This window comes from Eretmochelys imbricata, chromosome 3, assembly GCF_965152235.1.
Source record: "Eretmochelys imbricata isolate rEreImb1 chromosome 3, rEreImb1.hap1, whole genome shotgun sequence".
Taxonomy (NCBI): Eukaryota; Metazoa; Chordata; order Testudines; family Cheloniidae; genus Eretmochelys; species Eretmochelys imbricata.
In genome coordinates, this window is record NC_135574.1 from 147,473,161 (window position 1) to 147,488,425 (window position 15,265).

Below are 15,265 nucleotides of genomic sequence, written 5' to 3' on the forward strand. Positions count from 1 at the left end.
TCCTTGTAAGGGTCTCATTTCTCTTGGAGTCCAGCCTATAGACAATCTCCCTACGTAACAAGTTAAGCTACTAGCTTGACACAGGTAGGCAGCAGAAGGTGCAGCAGAGAGATTTCTTTACTTGGGAACCTGCTTTTTCAGTGAATGAGGCTTCTCCTGTGTTCTGATTTGCACCAAAATCAAAAGGGTTGTGCCTGTTGATACCTAGAACATTCCCTGAAGTTTTGGAATTAATTTGATGTGGCATACCAAAGTTATCCCATTACAAAAAGAGAAATGCCATGAGATTGTATACGATGCCCCACATCAGAACTCCCACTGCTGTCAGTGGGAAGTTTTCACAAAGATTCAGGGTAAAATATGACCTTTAGTTAGCAATTATATTTTTCATTATCAGTATTATACCTTTTTACCAAATTCAGCATCACTTAGCTTCAGGACTACTGCTATTTCTGCCTCATGTTTCTTGTCCTTCACTGGCCTTGACTCTTCTGTTCTTCCTTATGCACTTACCTTCACTGCAGCAGCTCTCAATTCCCACTCCTAGGGCATCACTCCTATCTCACTCCACCTGGTAAAGTGATCAGCAAGTAAATAATGCTTAAATCATCATCAGCAGGTTTTACAGCCAGCACCTGCTATGATTAATGAGATAGGACAGTTTACATCTCACTGCTATTGTCTCAGACTGCCTGCAGATTCAGGAATAAATCTCTGCATTGGTCCATGCTCCGTTCACATTAGGAAGCTTATTTTTGCAACCATGAAGGCTAGAAACTTATTGTTCTTTTTAAATACATGAAAACTGACATTCTGCACAACCTAAATTGTTTTGGGGTCCACAACTACAATAGGTAGGCCAGATATTGGACATCTCTGATGAAAAGGGATATATGGGGTCTTCACCACATGATCTACAAGCACGACACATGCAGCAAAGACAGCAGAATCCACTTCCTACAGATGGGAGAGCAGCTGTTGCTGTTTGAGCCCATCACTGGATTACTCCAATATTAACCAGATAGAAAGGACTTCAGTGCTTCTGTGGTTACATTTAGCCAATCCTCAACTTCTGTAGTGACAAATTAACAAAGAAGTCAGGGAAATTCACCATCTGTGGAGCAGAAGCAGGCACAGCCTTGGCAATTCAGTATGTAGACTATATAGAGGGACAAAGAGGAGTGAGTATGGCTGGTGCCCAGGTGTTACTTTAGAGGACATCTGTTTTTCACAATGAGAATTTCTTCCATGCAGCAAAGACAAGTGAGATCAGCTATTTCTTCTCACAGCAGAACTAGCTCAACTTGCATTATATATACACACAATATAAGGCAAGCTCCTATGCAATATTTTCTGGGATAATTAACACCTATGATAAATCAATTTAATAAAAAAAGTCCTCTCCCTGGATTTGTTTCTGTTCTTTTATGTGCTTGCCAGCCACAGATTAAGATGCTTTCATTACAAGACATTTTTCTTGGTGAAAAGCAGCAGCATCCCCCTCAGAAGCAGGTGAAATAACTTCCTGCAAGTGCTTTGAGCACATAAAAGAGGCAACTTACAAAAGAATTTAAGAGTAGTTGTCAGTTTCATGCTGCATGGAAAATACCCAAGAAGTGCAGAAAGGTAAGAGTTTAAAATATCCTGTCCCTGCCACCACCAGTCCTTCCACAGAGTACATACACACGATTGTCAAATTCTGTTCAGCACACAAGCAAAGGTCCTGGGAGGCAACAGGAGTGAGGCAGCTTTTGCATCCTCCAGCACCTAAAACAGACTCTGTTTTTAATATTCCTTTAAAATAACCTGCATGAAATAAAAGTTTTTAAAAATCCTTCACTGAAAATAAGATTTAATAAACAGCACACAAGGTCCAGAGTCATTTCACATTAACTGTTTAATATATTGCTTAATATCAGAAAGAGCAGTGTCCACATATACACACCCTTCTAGGATGCCATCAAAAGAACAAACATACACACAGGTAGGTCATGGACAGCACATCTGAAGACTTGGGGGTAAAAGCCTCAGCGCTGATTAACAGGCTCCGTTTTTACAGCAATGCTTTAAGCCAGCCTGAGACCTTGTGCCCTCTCATCAAAGAGAAAGGGAAAATAAGGAACTGTATAAAGCATGCAATTCTATACCCACCTTCTCAGAGTAGGATTCCAGCAGTCAAACAGCTCCAGAAAACATTTGTATCACTCCTGTGGAAAATTAACCAAAAGCCAGGAAGGGGACAGGGTCTGCCACAGAGCAGGGCAAACTGGGTGGTCAACCCAGACACATGTGCTGAGTACTTAAGTCTATACCACTCACAACCCTGTGGCGCCCTTTACTTTTCTTCCCAGCCACATCAAAACCTTCTGGCATACAGTTCTCTTAATGCCATCTGGAAAAAAGGCAAGTGGACTCAGGGCAGAATGAAAACAGCCAAACAAACTGATCTAGACACAATCGTGGATTGTGCTAACATCAGTAAACAGGCAACTGGTAACCACTGGGATAAGTGTTACTGGGGAAAATAAGAAACTCTTGTCTTGTCCCTTATGCTACTTAATCTGGGATGCTAACCCTCGGGTCACTTTACAAACCTGAGACAGGATATAGTCCCTCGTGTCCTTCCAGGAATCTGGACTGGGGATCAGCTGTAAGGGTCATTTTGTACCTAAGAACACAATAATATCTAGCTCTTATAAATAATTGTTATATTAGAATAGACCAGTTATCTAGTCCTGTATCCTGTTTCCAAGTGGCCAATGTGAGATGCTTCCAAGGAAGGTGTAATCCCCACATAACACACCAAACATACCATACCAGATGGGGTGTGGGATTCCTTCCTGACGTCAGTAGACAAGTTTATGTCAAGAAGCATACAGACTGACCTTTATAATTTTTTCCTAGATGATGTGACTACAGATGCAATCAAGAACACATTTGTTTGGAGCTTGCAAAGACATTTGATGAAATAATACTTTGTGGCAGCAAGCTCCACACGTTAATTATATGATGTATAAATCCCCAAATCAATTCAAAATGTTGCTCTTTAATTACCTAGGGGCAACATAGTTCTTGTATAGTGGAAAATGGCAATAAAAACACTAAAGTATAAATGAATTGGCAGGAGTACCTATCTCCTTTTATTTACTTCTCCAAACTAAACAGTCCTCATCACCTATCCCTCAGCTCTCCTCCCATGGGAATCCTCTCCAATCATTTTGCCTTTCAATTTCTGCTCTTCCCCATTTGAGTTTAGATAACCAGAACCAACAGAGGTATCAAGATGACACCAGCACCATCTATTTATGTAACAGCTGTAATATGGATTTGCCATCACCTCTATCTTCATAATAGCGCCTAACAACTTATTCTATTACTGCAAGACTGTGTATTTTGTTCTGTTTAGGTTCTTATACCACACATCATTGTATCTGAGTGACTTCCAGTGTACTGTGTCTACTCCATGGCTCTCAAAGGGAGCTGCTTTAAGGAGAAAAAATTGCATTTAAAAGTCCTAAAATTGTGTTCTCTGAACTACAGTCTGCAACTTTGAATCTGAAGTGTCTTGAATCAGCCCATCACTAAGGGGAATAGGTTAGCGTGACTGCTTCCCACCACTTCCCCTGAAGCAGCTCTGATGCATGTTTTCCTTGCTACTGCTACTTAGCAGCTCCCCACTAGCTACTTGCTGCATCACAGAGGAAGAAAATAAATCTGGCTGCTCCATTACCTGTTTCACTGATGACTACTGGACCTCCAAGAGCAGTAGAGGAGCTCTATCTGAGCCTAGGGGAGTGCCTAGCAAAAGACAGCACCCATCCCCCACAAAAGCACCAGGACAGCTGAGGAGAGAGGAGAGGAAGCGGGGACTGAACCAATCACCAAATATGGCTTCTGGAGTCTGTGCTGCAGCTCTAGTGCAGGTTACAGCAGCTTGAGGGCGGCTCTAACTTGCGCCAGCTATGAGCCACAATGGATCAGTCAGCTGGAGATAGCTGGAATGCAACATGAGGCCCAGAAAGGAGCTATGTCATCTCTGGGGCTGCTGGGTTCTCATGGGTGGTTTCTGCTGCCTTTGTGCTATCTGAGTAGTGCAAAGAGGGTGGCACACTACAAAGATTCTGCCTCAGAGTACTGGTTTTAGCCTTCACCTTTTTGGAATATGTTTGGCCTCAAGATGAAAACATTGTTGCAGCAGTGCATTAAGTGCTGGACAAGTACCTATTCCATGCTTTTCTTTTGCCTTTTCTCTCCCCAGGGCAAAACACTAAATTATTTATGATGTGCTAAGTGTACATATTTGCTAAAATACAATACCTAGATCTTTTTTGTGAGGTTACCACTAATTCAGAACTCATCAGTGTATATGAGAAGTTTAAATTGTTTCTTTTAACATGCCTTATGTTGCACTGGTCTACATGGAATTTCATGGGTTGCCACATTGTCTGGCTTTGATTGGTACTTCTGAAGTTCCTCAACACTCCTTAGGCTTGAGGAACCTAACTAGTACCTCACTGGCATATTTTGCCACCTCTCTATTCACCCTTAATTTCCAAATATTTAATATATTAAACACCAATCCTAGAACTTATCTGTAGGTTTCCTTTAAGCCCTTTCCATGCTGAAAACCAGACAGTTATTCCCTCTTTTTGCCTAACCCTTAACTACTTTTTAATCTATACCAAAACCTTACATCTCAGCTCTCTGCTGCCTACCTTTATCCCTTAAACACAAATGTGGTCAGGAAGAATTCACGTCTGAAGATGGCTGACAGGCATTTTTTCAAAAGCTTTTTTAAAGTTTAAATAAAATTTTTTGTCATTATTTAGTTAACCATTTCAAAGAATTGCAACAAGTTAGAGACAAGATTTATCCTTAGAAGAACTGTACTGGTTTGTCCTCTTGTATTGTGTTATATCAAGAAAGTCAAACTTAATTTAACAAAAATAATCCAAGTAATTTCAGATTATTTGAAAGGGGTTACCTCTTTCCACATGCATTGTTAGATGTTATAGATGTCCAATACTAGGCTCATTGATAAGTGTTAAGAAGAAGGCCAGCAGCTTTCACATGGAATTTCCTTGTTACATTGCAGCTTAGTAAGGCCCCATGTATCTTGCAGTAAACTTGATCTAAATTCACTACAGCAAGGGCTCTTCATTTCTGCTGCACTCCAGTATAGCACAATGAAACATGCAGCTTCTTGTACCATTCAAACATTGCTCTTTGAATTTACAAGAAGCTTGTGCCTGAAAGGTTTTTTTTTGCGTATTCAATATTATTCATGCTCCAGAGCGCTTTACTTATTCCACCTTATCAGCAGATGAATAGAACCAACAACTTCATAAGATGAAATGAAAGGCAACTTCCTACTTCACATAAAATGTTCAGACAGCCATCTCAGGGAGGAGAGGTAACCAAGTATGGCACCACTCACCCACCACACACAAACAAAACCCCTCTCAAACTCAACCCTCCTCCTGAAACTCTTGAGTCAAGAATCCAAAGTCAGCCTAGGACTTAGGGCTTCCAAGTCAGAGGACTAGAGATCTACAAGCAGCAGGGATCAGTACAGTAGATAACCCATTAAATGTATTTATCTGTAAACCACAGCAAAAACAAAACTTATGCCATTTTACAAAAGTGAAGGGACCCATACAAACTCCCTGCCGCCCTCCACATATCCGCAAATATACCCTCATCCTACTCTTGAGCAGCTCCTGCTCTCCCACTGCTACCTATCCCAATGTCTGTCAGTACATCTCAATCCTAACATCCTGCTATTCCAATCTAGGCACACTGAACAAAGACGGTCAGTTGTACCACACTCTGGGATGAATATTTGCTAAGGAGTACAGTAAGAAAAAAAAATCATTTCATATGTAATTTAAATCAGGTTTCAACATCTGGAGAAAAATATTGTGGCAGCAGTTCTCAAATTATGGCTTGCAAAGTGTTCTTGCTTTCAGCTTGTGCTAGCTGGTCATTTACAGTGTCTTCTACGGGTAAATAAGCTCCTCACTACAGAACACTGATGCCTGTAGAAGCAGCTGGAGAAAGAGGAAATGAAAAGAAAAAAAGGAAGACAGGATTCAAATGATTTCTTCTCAAAAAAATGTAATTTGGCATTTACTAATTCACCAAGTACACTACTTGCAACAGGGATATTGTGGTGCAGAATGGATATGTATGGAGTGGGAAACTGTTCATTACATTCTCATACATTAGTGATCCATATGATGACAGGCTTTGAAAACCTCTGGACTAGGGCAGTAACCAAAAAGTGCCACTGAATTCCAATGCACAGTGTTTTTGACCCAGAAAGGTGAAGACTAAGCCCCCAGAAAAGTGGAGAGTAAACTTCACCCTCACTATGTTCAAAGTCACCATTAATATTCTGAAGCTAATCCTCCCCCTCACCTGCCGACAAACTCTGAACGCCATACAAAGCTGGCAAGAAAATGGATTTCTCCTTCCCACCGGAGATTTCAAAAAAGATACCAGGGAGTAGGATACTTCTCTGAAGAAACTGATACAAAGAAAGGAGGAAAAACAACATCTACTGACATTTGCAATCAGTTGCATTCAGAGAACGTATCATTGGAGGAACAGAAGCTAATACAGAAGGGAGACTGAATCCCAAGACAAGAGCATAGAACTCAAACAAAACCCAAACACAGCTTTGAAAGGGTACCTCTATGATGTATGAAGACGACTTGAACAATCTCTCTCCCCCTGCCTCAGCTTGTGTTTTAATAATAGCAGGAATGCATAATATTGTCTTCTTTGGTTTTGTGTTGGGAGGCATTTTGGGAAGTGGAAGATAAGCAATTACAACAGATATAACATTTTAATTGAAGAGGAGAGGGTGATGACTCACAAAGGCTTCCTGTATTCAAAATGGTAAACGCTTAAGTGTCAATAAAAAATAGTTTTAGGCAGTTTAACTAAAAATCCTTTCCCCTAACAGCTTAATTTTCATTATCTTGCTGCTTTCTTGTGATGTCACCATTTACACTAGCTCTCCAGTTTTTCAGCCTAGATGGGACCTAAATTTCTCACATAAAAAATAAAGCAAAAACTTTTGAAAAAAATTCATGCTTTTACACGCATTTTTTTAATAAGCAAAAAGGGCACCAGTCCATTTTTCCCTTTGTAAGTCCACCTTTAAGAATAAAGAGTTACAGGCTGGCGTGGAGTAAAACAAGAAATATGAAATGGTAAGTTGCTGCTCCTTTCTGCTAACCTTGCATAATTCAGAACTTGATCAATTTCCCACTGAAGTCAATTAGAGCCTTTCTGCTGATTTCAATGGGAATTAGATCAAGCCTTTACTGGTCAGGCTTAATGGTGGAGATCTTACTTCTCTACTGCGGTCATATTAGTGTCTCTCATCACCTGAAGATGGTTAAAATGAAGTACTTGTTTGAAATAAAACAATGAATATTTAGAAAAAATATATTTTTGATTACCATAAGTTTATTTTAAATGATTTAACAAATAAAAAAATGTTAGATTTATGCAAGCAAACATTTTAACGCTTTAATCTTTGACAAACTGTACAAATGAAAACCATCACACTACAGGTTTAATGGCTCAGGGACCATTCAGGGTGGGCATGTATGCGGCTGTGGCACACCGAGCGAGTCCAATTCCTGAGACCAGGGTTCAGATCTTCTGGTTCTTCAGAGCAGGGCAGCTGCTAAATGATTTAACACAAATAGTTACTGGATCACAATACAATGAAAGAAAGGCCATTTCAAATCATGTAAGTGACCTCAAAATGTCTGGTCCAGGTGTCAGGCCACGGAGCCTTACCGATTAGTCTTCTTCTTCAAAAGTGAGTTGACAGATTTTCTCCCTTGCTTAGTGAGGTGGTATCCACATGTGTTTATACAATACAGTATGAGACCATTTAAGTACAGGTGTAATACAACAGTAATTACAAACCACAGGACATGAAACAAAGTCAACTCTATTCACACTTTCTGCATTTCAAACAATGGGAGCAATCAAAATCATGCATTACATCTGAAATAAACTTTTAGTTTCAATTCTTCTGCAAGAGTGTCCGTTTCCTTAAGTTCTGAATGGGTTTTCTTGAGCTTGTCTCACAGACTAGTCATGGAATGTTACTGATGGAAACGTGTGAACTGGAAACCATCCAAAAATGGTAAAGAATAAAAGACAAAAAAACAAACAAAAACAACCAAATCACACATTATGAGATTCCATTTTAATGGCAGAGTACAGAAAAGAAATTGGTGAAATTTCACAAGAAAAGCATTTTACACAATTCAGTATGTACAGAATAAAGTGTGTGTCTGGTTTTTGGTAAAACAAGTGTAAGCTTTAGTCAGTATCTACTGCAGGATGCAAAATACTCCCATATTAAACTGAAACAAAGAATATACATAACAAAATCCCAGCACCGGCTCCTCAAATATTGAGACTGGCTGGGTCCATTTCAACCCACTGGGCTCTCTGCTGAGCTTTCAGCAGTTACTGAAACTAGCTTGTTAGTTTCCAAACTACCGTCAGCAGTTTTTGTCTTGCTCTGAACAATGCACAATCCATTGTCCCCTGAGCCACTCTCCTTTGCAGGTGTTTCCTTGAGCTCTGGGAGGACAGTTTCAATGCAGCCAGAAGCCTGGTTTTCCACACTGTCTCCATCACAGCTCAATGATGGCATTTCAGCAATGTCTGCTGTGCTGTCTTTGCTCTCCTCCACTTGCAGAAGGATCTCAGAGATTGGAGGAATACCCTGTATTTCTAGAACAGGCATGCCCACTTCGGCAGTGTCACTATTTGATAAGCGTGACTCAAGGTGTGGGACAGCTGTTTCAGAGATCAGGGTGCAAAATTTGTCTTCTTGATCACCAGAAGTTAATGCAACAAAATCAATAATTTCTGGTTCATCCACTGGATGCTCAATGCTCAGTTCACTGGTTTTGCTGGGCTCCAGCCCGATGGATGCAATGGTTTCTAATTTGGGGAGATCTTCAGTATCCTCATTTAGAATTCCTGCTGTTAGGATACCAAGATGTTCACGTTCCACTTCAATGTCCCCCAAACTGAAATCAATGCTTTCTAACTCCAACTCTGCTTTCAGGATGGGAGTGTCACTAGGTTTCACATCTTCTGGCTTTAAGGAATCTTTCTCATTTTCCATATTAAAATTTAGTGTGAGAGTTTCTGATTGTTCAAAGCTAAATTCTGAGTAAGTGGTGTTAAGGTCAAAGTCATTAGCTGCTGAGGTACTTAAGACCTCTTGGTTTATTTCTGTGTGGGTAAGGGTCCCTCCTCCAAGACGACCCACACTGAAGTCTGCTGGTAGAGCATCTAGTGGCTCTTGAACCATATCAGACTGAGCACTAGAAAAGTCAACACCTCCTATTTCTAATGCATCTTTCTCTGCAGTAAAATTCCCTAACTTTATATCTGATTCAGGGCCCCTCAATGTATTATTTTCAACATCATACATTAATTCTAGGCTGGAATTGGGTTCAACAGTGTTTGCAGTGCAGGTGCTGACTAGCTCTGTGACATCCTGTTCCTGGTGGTGGATGTCTAACGTCGCACAGCTTGAATGTTCATGCCTGAGCTCTTCTTGTACCACTAATATGCTATTTTTCATTTCTACATTGGTGAGACACGTGACAGGGACATTGACTTCATTAGAACCATTGTTTATTTCTGGATTATCTACTGTTTGAGTATATAGTAGTTCCTGACTACTTTGTGACTGAGAACTAACCAAGATGACCTGTTTGTTTTTATTACTAGTTTGAGAGGAGTCCAATTCACTTGGGCATTTTGCTGTCAATTCTGAAACCCTATTTTGGATCTCTGAAGTCTGGAGGGCTTCATCAATGACTGCTGACTGAGACCTTTCCAAGACTACATTTTCCAGTTTTATACCTCGTAAGGAAGCATTATGTTCTATCATTATCGCTACTGAAACTTTTTCCTCACTGACTTTATTTGATGTGTCTAGTCGTTCAGGAACCAATTCACCCTGAACATATGGCAACTCTGGGCTGTCAATTTCTGAATTAGTTTTATGGCTGTCATCACTTAATTTTTCCTCTGTTAAACTGGGATCTCCCACCTTGTGGATTTCATTGCATCTTTCAGGTAACTGATTCTCTGGGTGTCTGAGACTAAGTTCAAACTGAGCTCCTGTTAACTCTGAGTCTTCCATCTCTATATCTTTTTCAGAAGCATTAGATATATCTGCTTTGGCATCCACAGTACTGTCTCTCTTCTCCTCTCTGGTTTTCCCTTGGACCTCAATTATTTGTGGATCTTGGGATTCCTGGCAGACCTCTTGTTCTCCACTTGTTCTACCCATGTCTCTCATTTCTATAGATTTCTGGATGTGGGTGACGGTTTTAATTTCTGACAATTGTGTGACTGACATTTCTGGTATCTGAGGCTCTGGCAGTTTCTTACTAATTTCTGCCTGATCAATAGTTTCCATTTCTAACTCATTCTCCCAGGGAACTGAAGCACCTGCTGCTTGATCTTTAGACTGCGTGATTTCCTCCTCTTTGGATTTAGCCTGAAAATCTGATGCAAGAACATTTTGGGATTCATAGCTCACCTCCCCCTGAACTCTGTTTGGGATTTCAGTGCTCTTTTCTGTATAGGGTGTTGAAGTCTCCTGGACTTCTATTTTCTCAGGTTCTGAGGCCCCCTCATCTGAGTAGACCTGACTAACCTCTGAGTAAGTACCTATATTTTGGAAAGTTTCTTTCATGGAAGATGGACTGCTACTTGGTTTAGAGTTTGCTGGCATATCTATGCTTCTCTCTGTTTTTGCTATGTTAAAGTTTTCTCCATTTGGAACTGGGGAACTTGCAAGTTTGCTGTCAGATGAATTCTTTCCACCACTACTGTAGAATATATCATAGAGGTCTTTAGCATTTGCTGTGGCCAGACAAGAGTTCCGTTTCTCTATTTTTTTAGCCTGGTCACTAAAAGCAGTAGAAGGTGGTGGTGGAGGGGGGCGCACTGGCATTGCCAGCATTTCCTGGTCACTCTCAGATACCCCTGGCGCCACTTCATCTGCTGGGATGACTGCTGCCTGTTTAGCTGGGGGTGGAATTGAGGGTGGAGGGGGAGGTGGCTTCTCAGAGGATTCATTCTTCTCTGGCACTTTCATATCTTCCTGTGTCCCTTTCAAAATTACCTCCTCTCCCCCAAACGCTTTTGAGATTATATCTGGAGGCAGCAGAACATCTGCATTGGATTCTTTCACCACGGGTAGTGGTTTGGTGGTGGCACCAGAGGATTTTATAGACAAAAAAGTGTTTAAAGGTGCTGGCTTGCTTACTGTTGCAGTTGCAGACTTCCTGAAAATCATGGTAGGGACTGGCAGATTGGGTCGAATTTTTGCTTGTGTTGAAGTGGAAGCGACTGGCGTCCAGGGGCTAGTGTGTGGTATAACGGTCTTCCCAGAGAGCTTAATTTCAATGGGCTTAGCATGGGGTTTCCCAGATTGAGACTTGCCCTCCTCCTTATCTTTACTTCCTTCAACACTCTCCTCCTTTGGGGGAGCTGCAACTGCTCCTGGATTTTTATCCTCTCTCTCATTCTTTTTCCAGCTGAACTTTCCAAAGGAAGATTGAGTTGGCGATTCCTTTTTTGAGTCCTCTTTCTTCTCTTCCTTTTTTTCTTCCTTCTTCTCTTCTTTCTTTTCTTCCTTCTTCTCTTCCTTCTTTTCTTCCTTCTTCTCTTCCTTCTTCAATTTAAGCTTAATACCAAGTTTCCGTCCAGCAGTATCCATTTTGCCCTGAGTACTACTGGTTTCACTAACCCCTTCTCCCAGCTCTGGAGCGCTCTTTGTTTCTTCTTTTTTTGCCACTTTTGCCTTCTTCTCATCTTTCTCCTCTTTTTGCTTTTCTCCCAGTTTCCTTTTCATCTCATTCTGCCGCCTGCGCTCTGTTTCCAGGACCACAGCCAACCCAGCTTGACGGTCCAGGTTTCTCCTCTCTTCATAAAGTGGATTCTCATCCACATGTTTCTGTGAAAAGAAATGGCACAATCTCAGCAGCTGTTACTAAAGAAATAAAACTTTGCTCTGGAACGGTTCTGACTTGTTAGATTTGCCAGTTCAACACTATTAGGAGAATAGAGATCTTCTTCCTGCCAAGAAACAGGAAATAGGGGTTTCACGCCCAGAATTCTGCAACTCAATGCTAAGAAAACATTAAAATTAAATCCTATATTCTACGGAAATGTTTGAAAGTCAGCACTGGGATTAAAGCCTGACTTCAATACCACACAGATGAACGAGCCTCTATATAAGCTAGTAAATTCTATTTCTTGCTCTTAGTGTGTTTAATTTGTTCAGTCGTAAATGGTCACACTACTCAACCATGAGGCAAGTATTATTTCAAAGGGAAGGAACAGAGAGAATCAGAAGCTAACCAAGGAATGGCTCACTGCCAGTACCCCAGGTACCAACCTTGTATTTCTCATTGTGGGGATGACTTTTCACATGTTGCTCTCCTGAGATTTGATCTCCAAAAAATTCATGACAGAGCTGGCAATAATATCCAGTGATGGGAATCAGAAACTCAGAGCCTGAAAAGGCAAAAGAAAATATAGAAATAAAACAGAAGAAAATGCCTAACCTTTAATAAAAGCCAAAAAAAAAATCCATGACAGGTACCAGTGATGTAGAACCTCCAGCAATGTTCCTATTCATGCTCCTAGAATTGGACAAACTATTCTTTACACTTCCAGTATGGGAACTTGCACTACCGGGAATACTCCTTAGATTTAACACATCCTATCTTCAGCATCATGGCTGGGAGAATTATTTTCAATTCTTTCCCTCATCCACTACTATTTCTTAAAATATTAAACTGCTAGTGCTTGTTCTTTTTGTCTGCTTTCTCATCTCCAACACGAAGTCCACTCAAATACTAATCACCACCTAAAACTACAAAGCCTTCTAAAGGAAAGCACTGAAAATCCACAATGCATGCCTGGGGAAAAAAGGCAACTTTCTCAATAAAGCTTAATTCATTGGGTCTTTGTGCCCACAGGAAACCACCTACTGTAACCTAACATACAGCAGACCCTTCCTCCAGTGCCATTATCCAACACACCAGATTGAGAAGATTATACACAAGACAGTAAATCAATTCCTAGCAGGACTGTTAAGTACATCACTTGTGTGCAGTAGTATTTTTTGATCCAAACATTATACCTTCCCAATTCACTATAAATCCTTTCCTCTGGTCTCTGTCACTTGAACCCAACAAGTTTACATCAGAGGCCTCTCAGGGGCAATTCCCAGGACCAAAGCAAATATATAAAGGAAAGTTACAGGCTTCAGAGCAGCTAAAATACTGAAGTCCCCCAAAACACTAAATTTTACAACTTTTTTCTTACTCCCACTGTTTCAGCAGCAGATCTTAGAACGTCTGGAGAGAAGGAAACAAACCACCTAACGCTTAGAAGAAGCAACCACCACAAAAGTCAAATGTTAAAAACAGCTTATGTTTCCCTACAATCTCACTCCATGCTCTTTTAAACTTGATAATCAGGTAATGAAACATTCCCACCTAACTTGGAATGGTTACCATACTCCTCCCATACATAGCAAGGTTTTACACACTATCTAGAACCACAATCAAAACCATTGGACTTCCTCTCCCAGAGCAGCTGGAACCTGCTGGAGGGCAGATCAAGATCATATGTAGGAGAAAAGGAAGTAAAGTTACCTTTGGCGGGAACCGTTATCTTATCAATGCGTTTTACGAAGTCTTGTTTGGCCTCACTCTGGGTCTTCGAAGCCCAAGGTCTGTTGTAAGGATCCAGGGTCTATTTGCATAGTGACAGAGGCATACAAGCTCATTCATTACACTAACAAGTCAAATACACCCTTCTTGTTTTTTCTTTTTACATCACTTTAATACAGTGAGAACCAAAATCAGAATACAAATATGTACACGAACTATGTTCTATTCCCTTTCCCCTTCCCTCCTTGTGATTTGTTATAAAGAAAATAACCTGTGAAAAGGTAACAGATAAATCAAATCAACAAGTAGGTGGTGTTTGAAATGCAAATTTTAAAAACTGGTGCCCTACTGAACTAGATACAAAAGCCCCATTTACGCTCATAAACAAGTTACACAAACTGCTGAAGCTTTACATTAAGAAAATTACATTAGGCAATTGCTCTTGAGTTCAATATCACTTTAGGCTCTCTTGCAAAGGATAATTTTGTGACTGATACTTCAGTGTGTAATTCCTTATAACATGAAATCTACTTAATGAAGGAGGCTTGACACATACCTGTCTGTGTTTCTTATTGTGCATGTGTGTAAAAAAGTCAAACATGGTCCCACAGATGGTATTGCAGTCTTTGCACCAGTGGTTCCCTGCATCATAATATTCATAAATATTGGCCAACTGGAAAGGATGCTTGGACGACTGAGAAGAGGATTCTGCAGGCTTGGGACTTTTACCTCTGGACTTTTCATTTGTTGTTTTTGATTCCTAAATGGAACACAAGGAAACGTTTCTTTAAGACATGGAAGGACACACGATGTGTTGGAACTCAAAACCTGCCTCCAGCAGAGACCATACACACACAAAAAATATATATCACCTGCTAGTCAACGCTCAGGCTAAGTCCACCGTTTCAGTGAGCTGGCACTGCAGACTCAGATGCTGTGTGGCCAATGAAGAGCTTCCAATAAGATTCCCAGATGTAATGGCTAGATAGTAGGTATGTAATTAAGGAACCAAATGAGCAAATATCCCCAGGGTAAGCATCCTCCCCATTTTATGGGGTAAGTGTATGTACCCGAGTGGTGCCAGTTAGGAGTACCAGCTAAACATTGCCAGGAATATCTAAAAAACTCCCTACTGCCATACTGCGGTTATTGTAAAAATAACTTGGATGGAAACAGAATAAAAAGAAATTGAATCATTTAACTCAAAACTATTTAACAGGCAAAGAACAACACCCTGCAAAACTAAACAAGCGCCTTGTATTTTCCAACAGGCTCACGATTTCTAAGGAGCCAAAAAGAAGCCTCTTTTACCCAAGTTTATGTGATACAACGTGTGTCTTGTGCTCAGATACATCCTGGAATAGACGCTAGCGCTTTACGCTTTGAAGTCTATGCTAATGGACACTGACCTGTAAAGGCCAAAGTCATACAGCAGAAGACTCCCACCATTTTTAAAAACAAACAAAATGAGTATCTTAAATCAGGAATCTGAGGTACAGGTGAAAATC

The 15,265-nt window shown here is 40.6% G+C and overlaps 1 protein-coding gene across 2 annotated transcripts in view; it reads right to left on the minus strand.

The window, feature by feature from the left end:
• Positions 1-1,879: 1,879 nt before the first annotated feature.
• Positions 1,880-15,265, minus strand: part of ZNF318 (zinc finger protein 318) — a 38,714-nt gene continuing 25,328 nt past the window's right edge. The window contains exons 7-11 of one of the 2 annotated variants that reach the window (XR_013345695.1): positions 14,314-14,517; positions 13,740-13,839; positions 12,473-12,591; positions 7,819-12,028; positions 1,880-7,702 (exon numbers count right to left, since the gene is read on the minus strand). Coding sequence is in view for 1 of the 2 variants with exons in the window: in XM_077813557.1 (XP_077669683.1) it covers positions 8,468-12,028; positions 12,473-12,591; positions 13,740-13,839; positions 14,314-14,517 (3,984 nt within the window). In the remaining variant the exon portion in view is untranslated. Of the gene's footprint in view, positions 12,029-12,472; positions 12,592-13,739; positions 13,840-14,313; positions 14,518-15,265 lie in introns of both variants that reach the window. The other variant, XM_077813557.1, reaches the window with a different exon arrangement.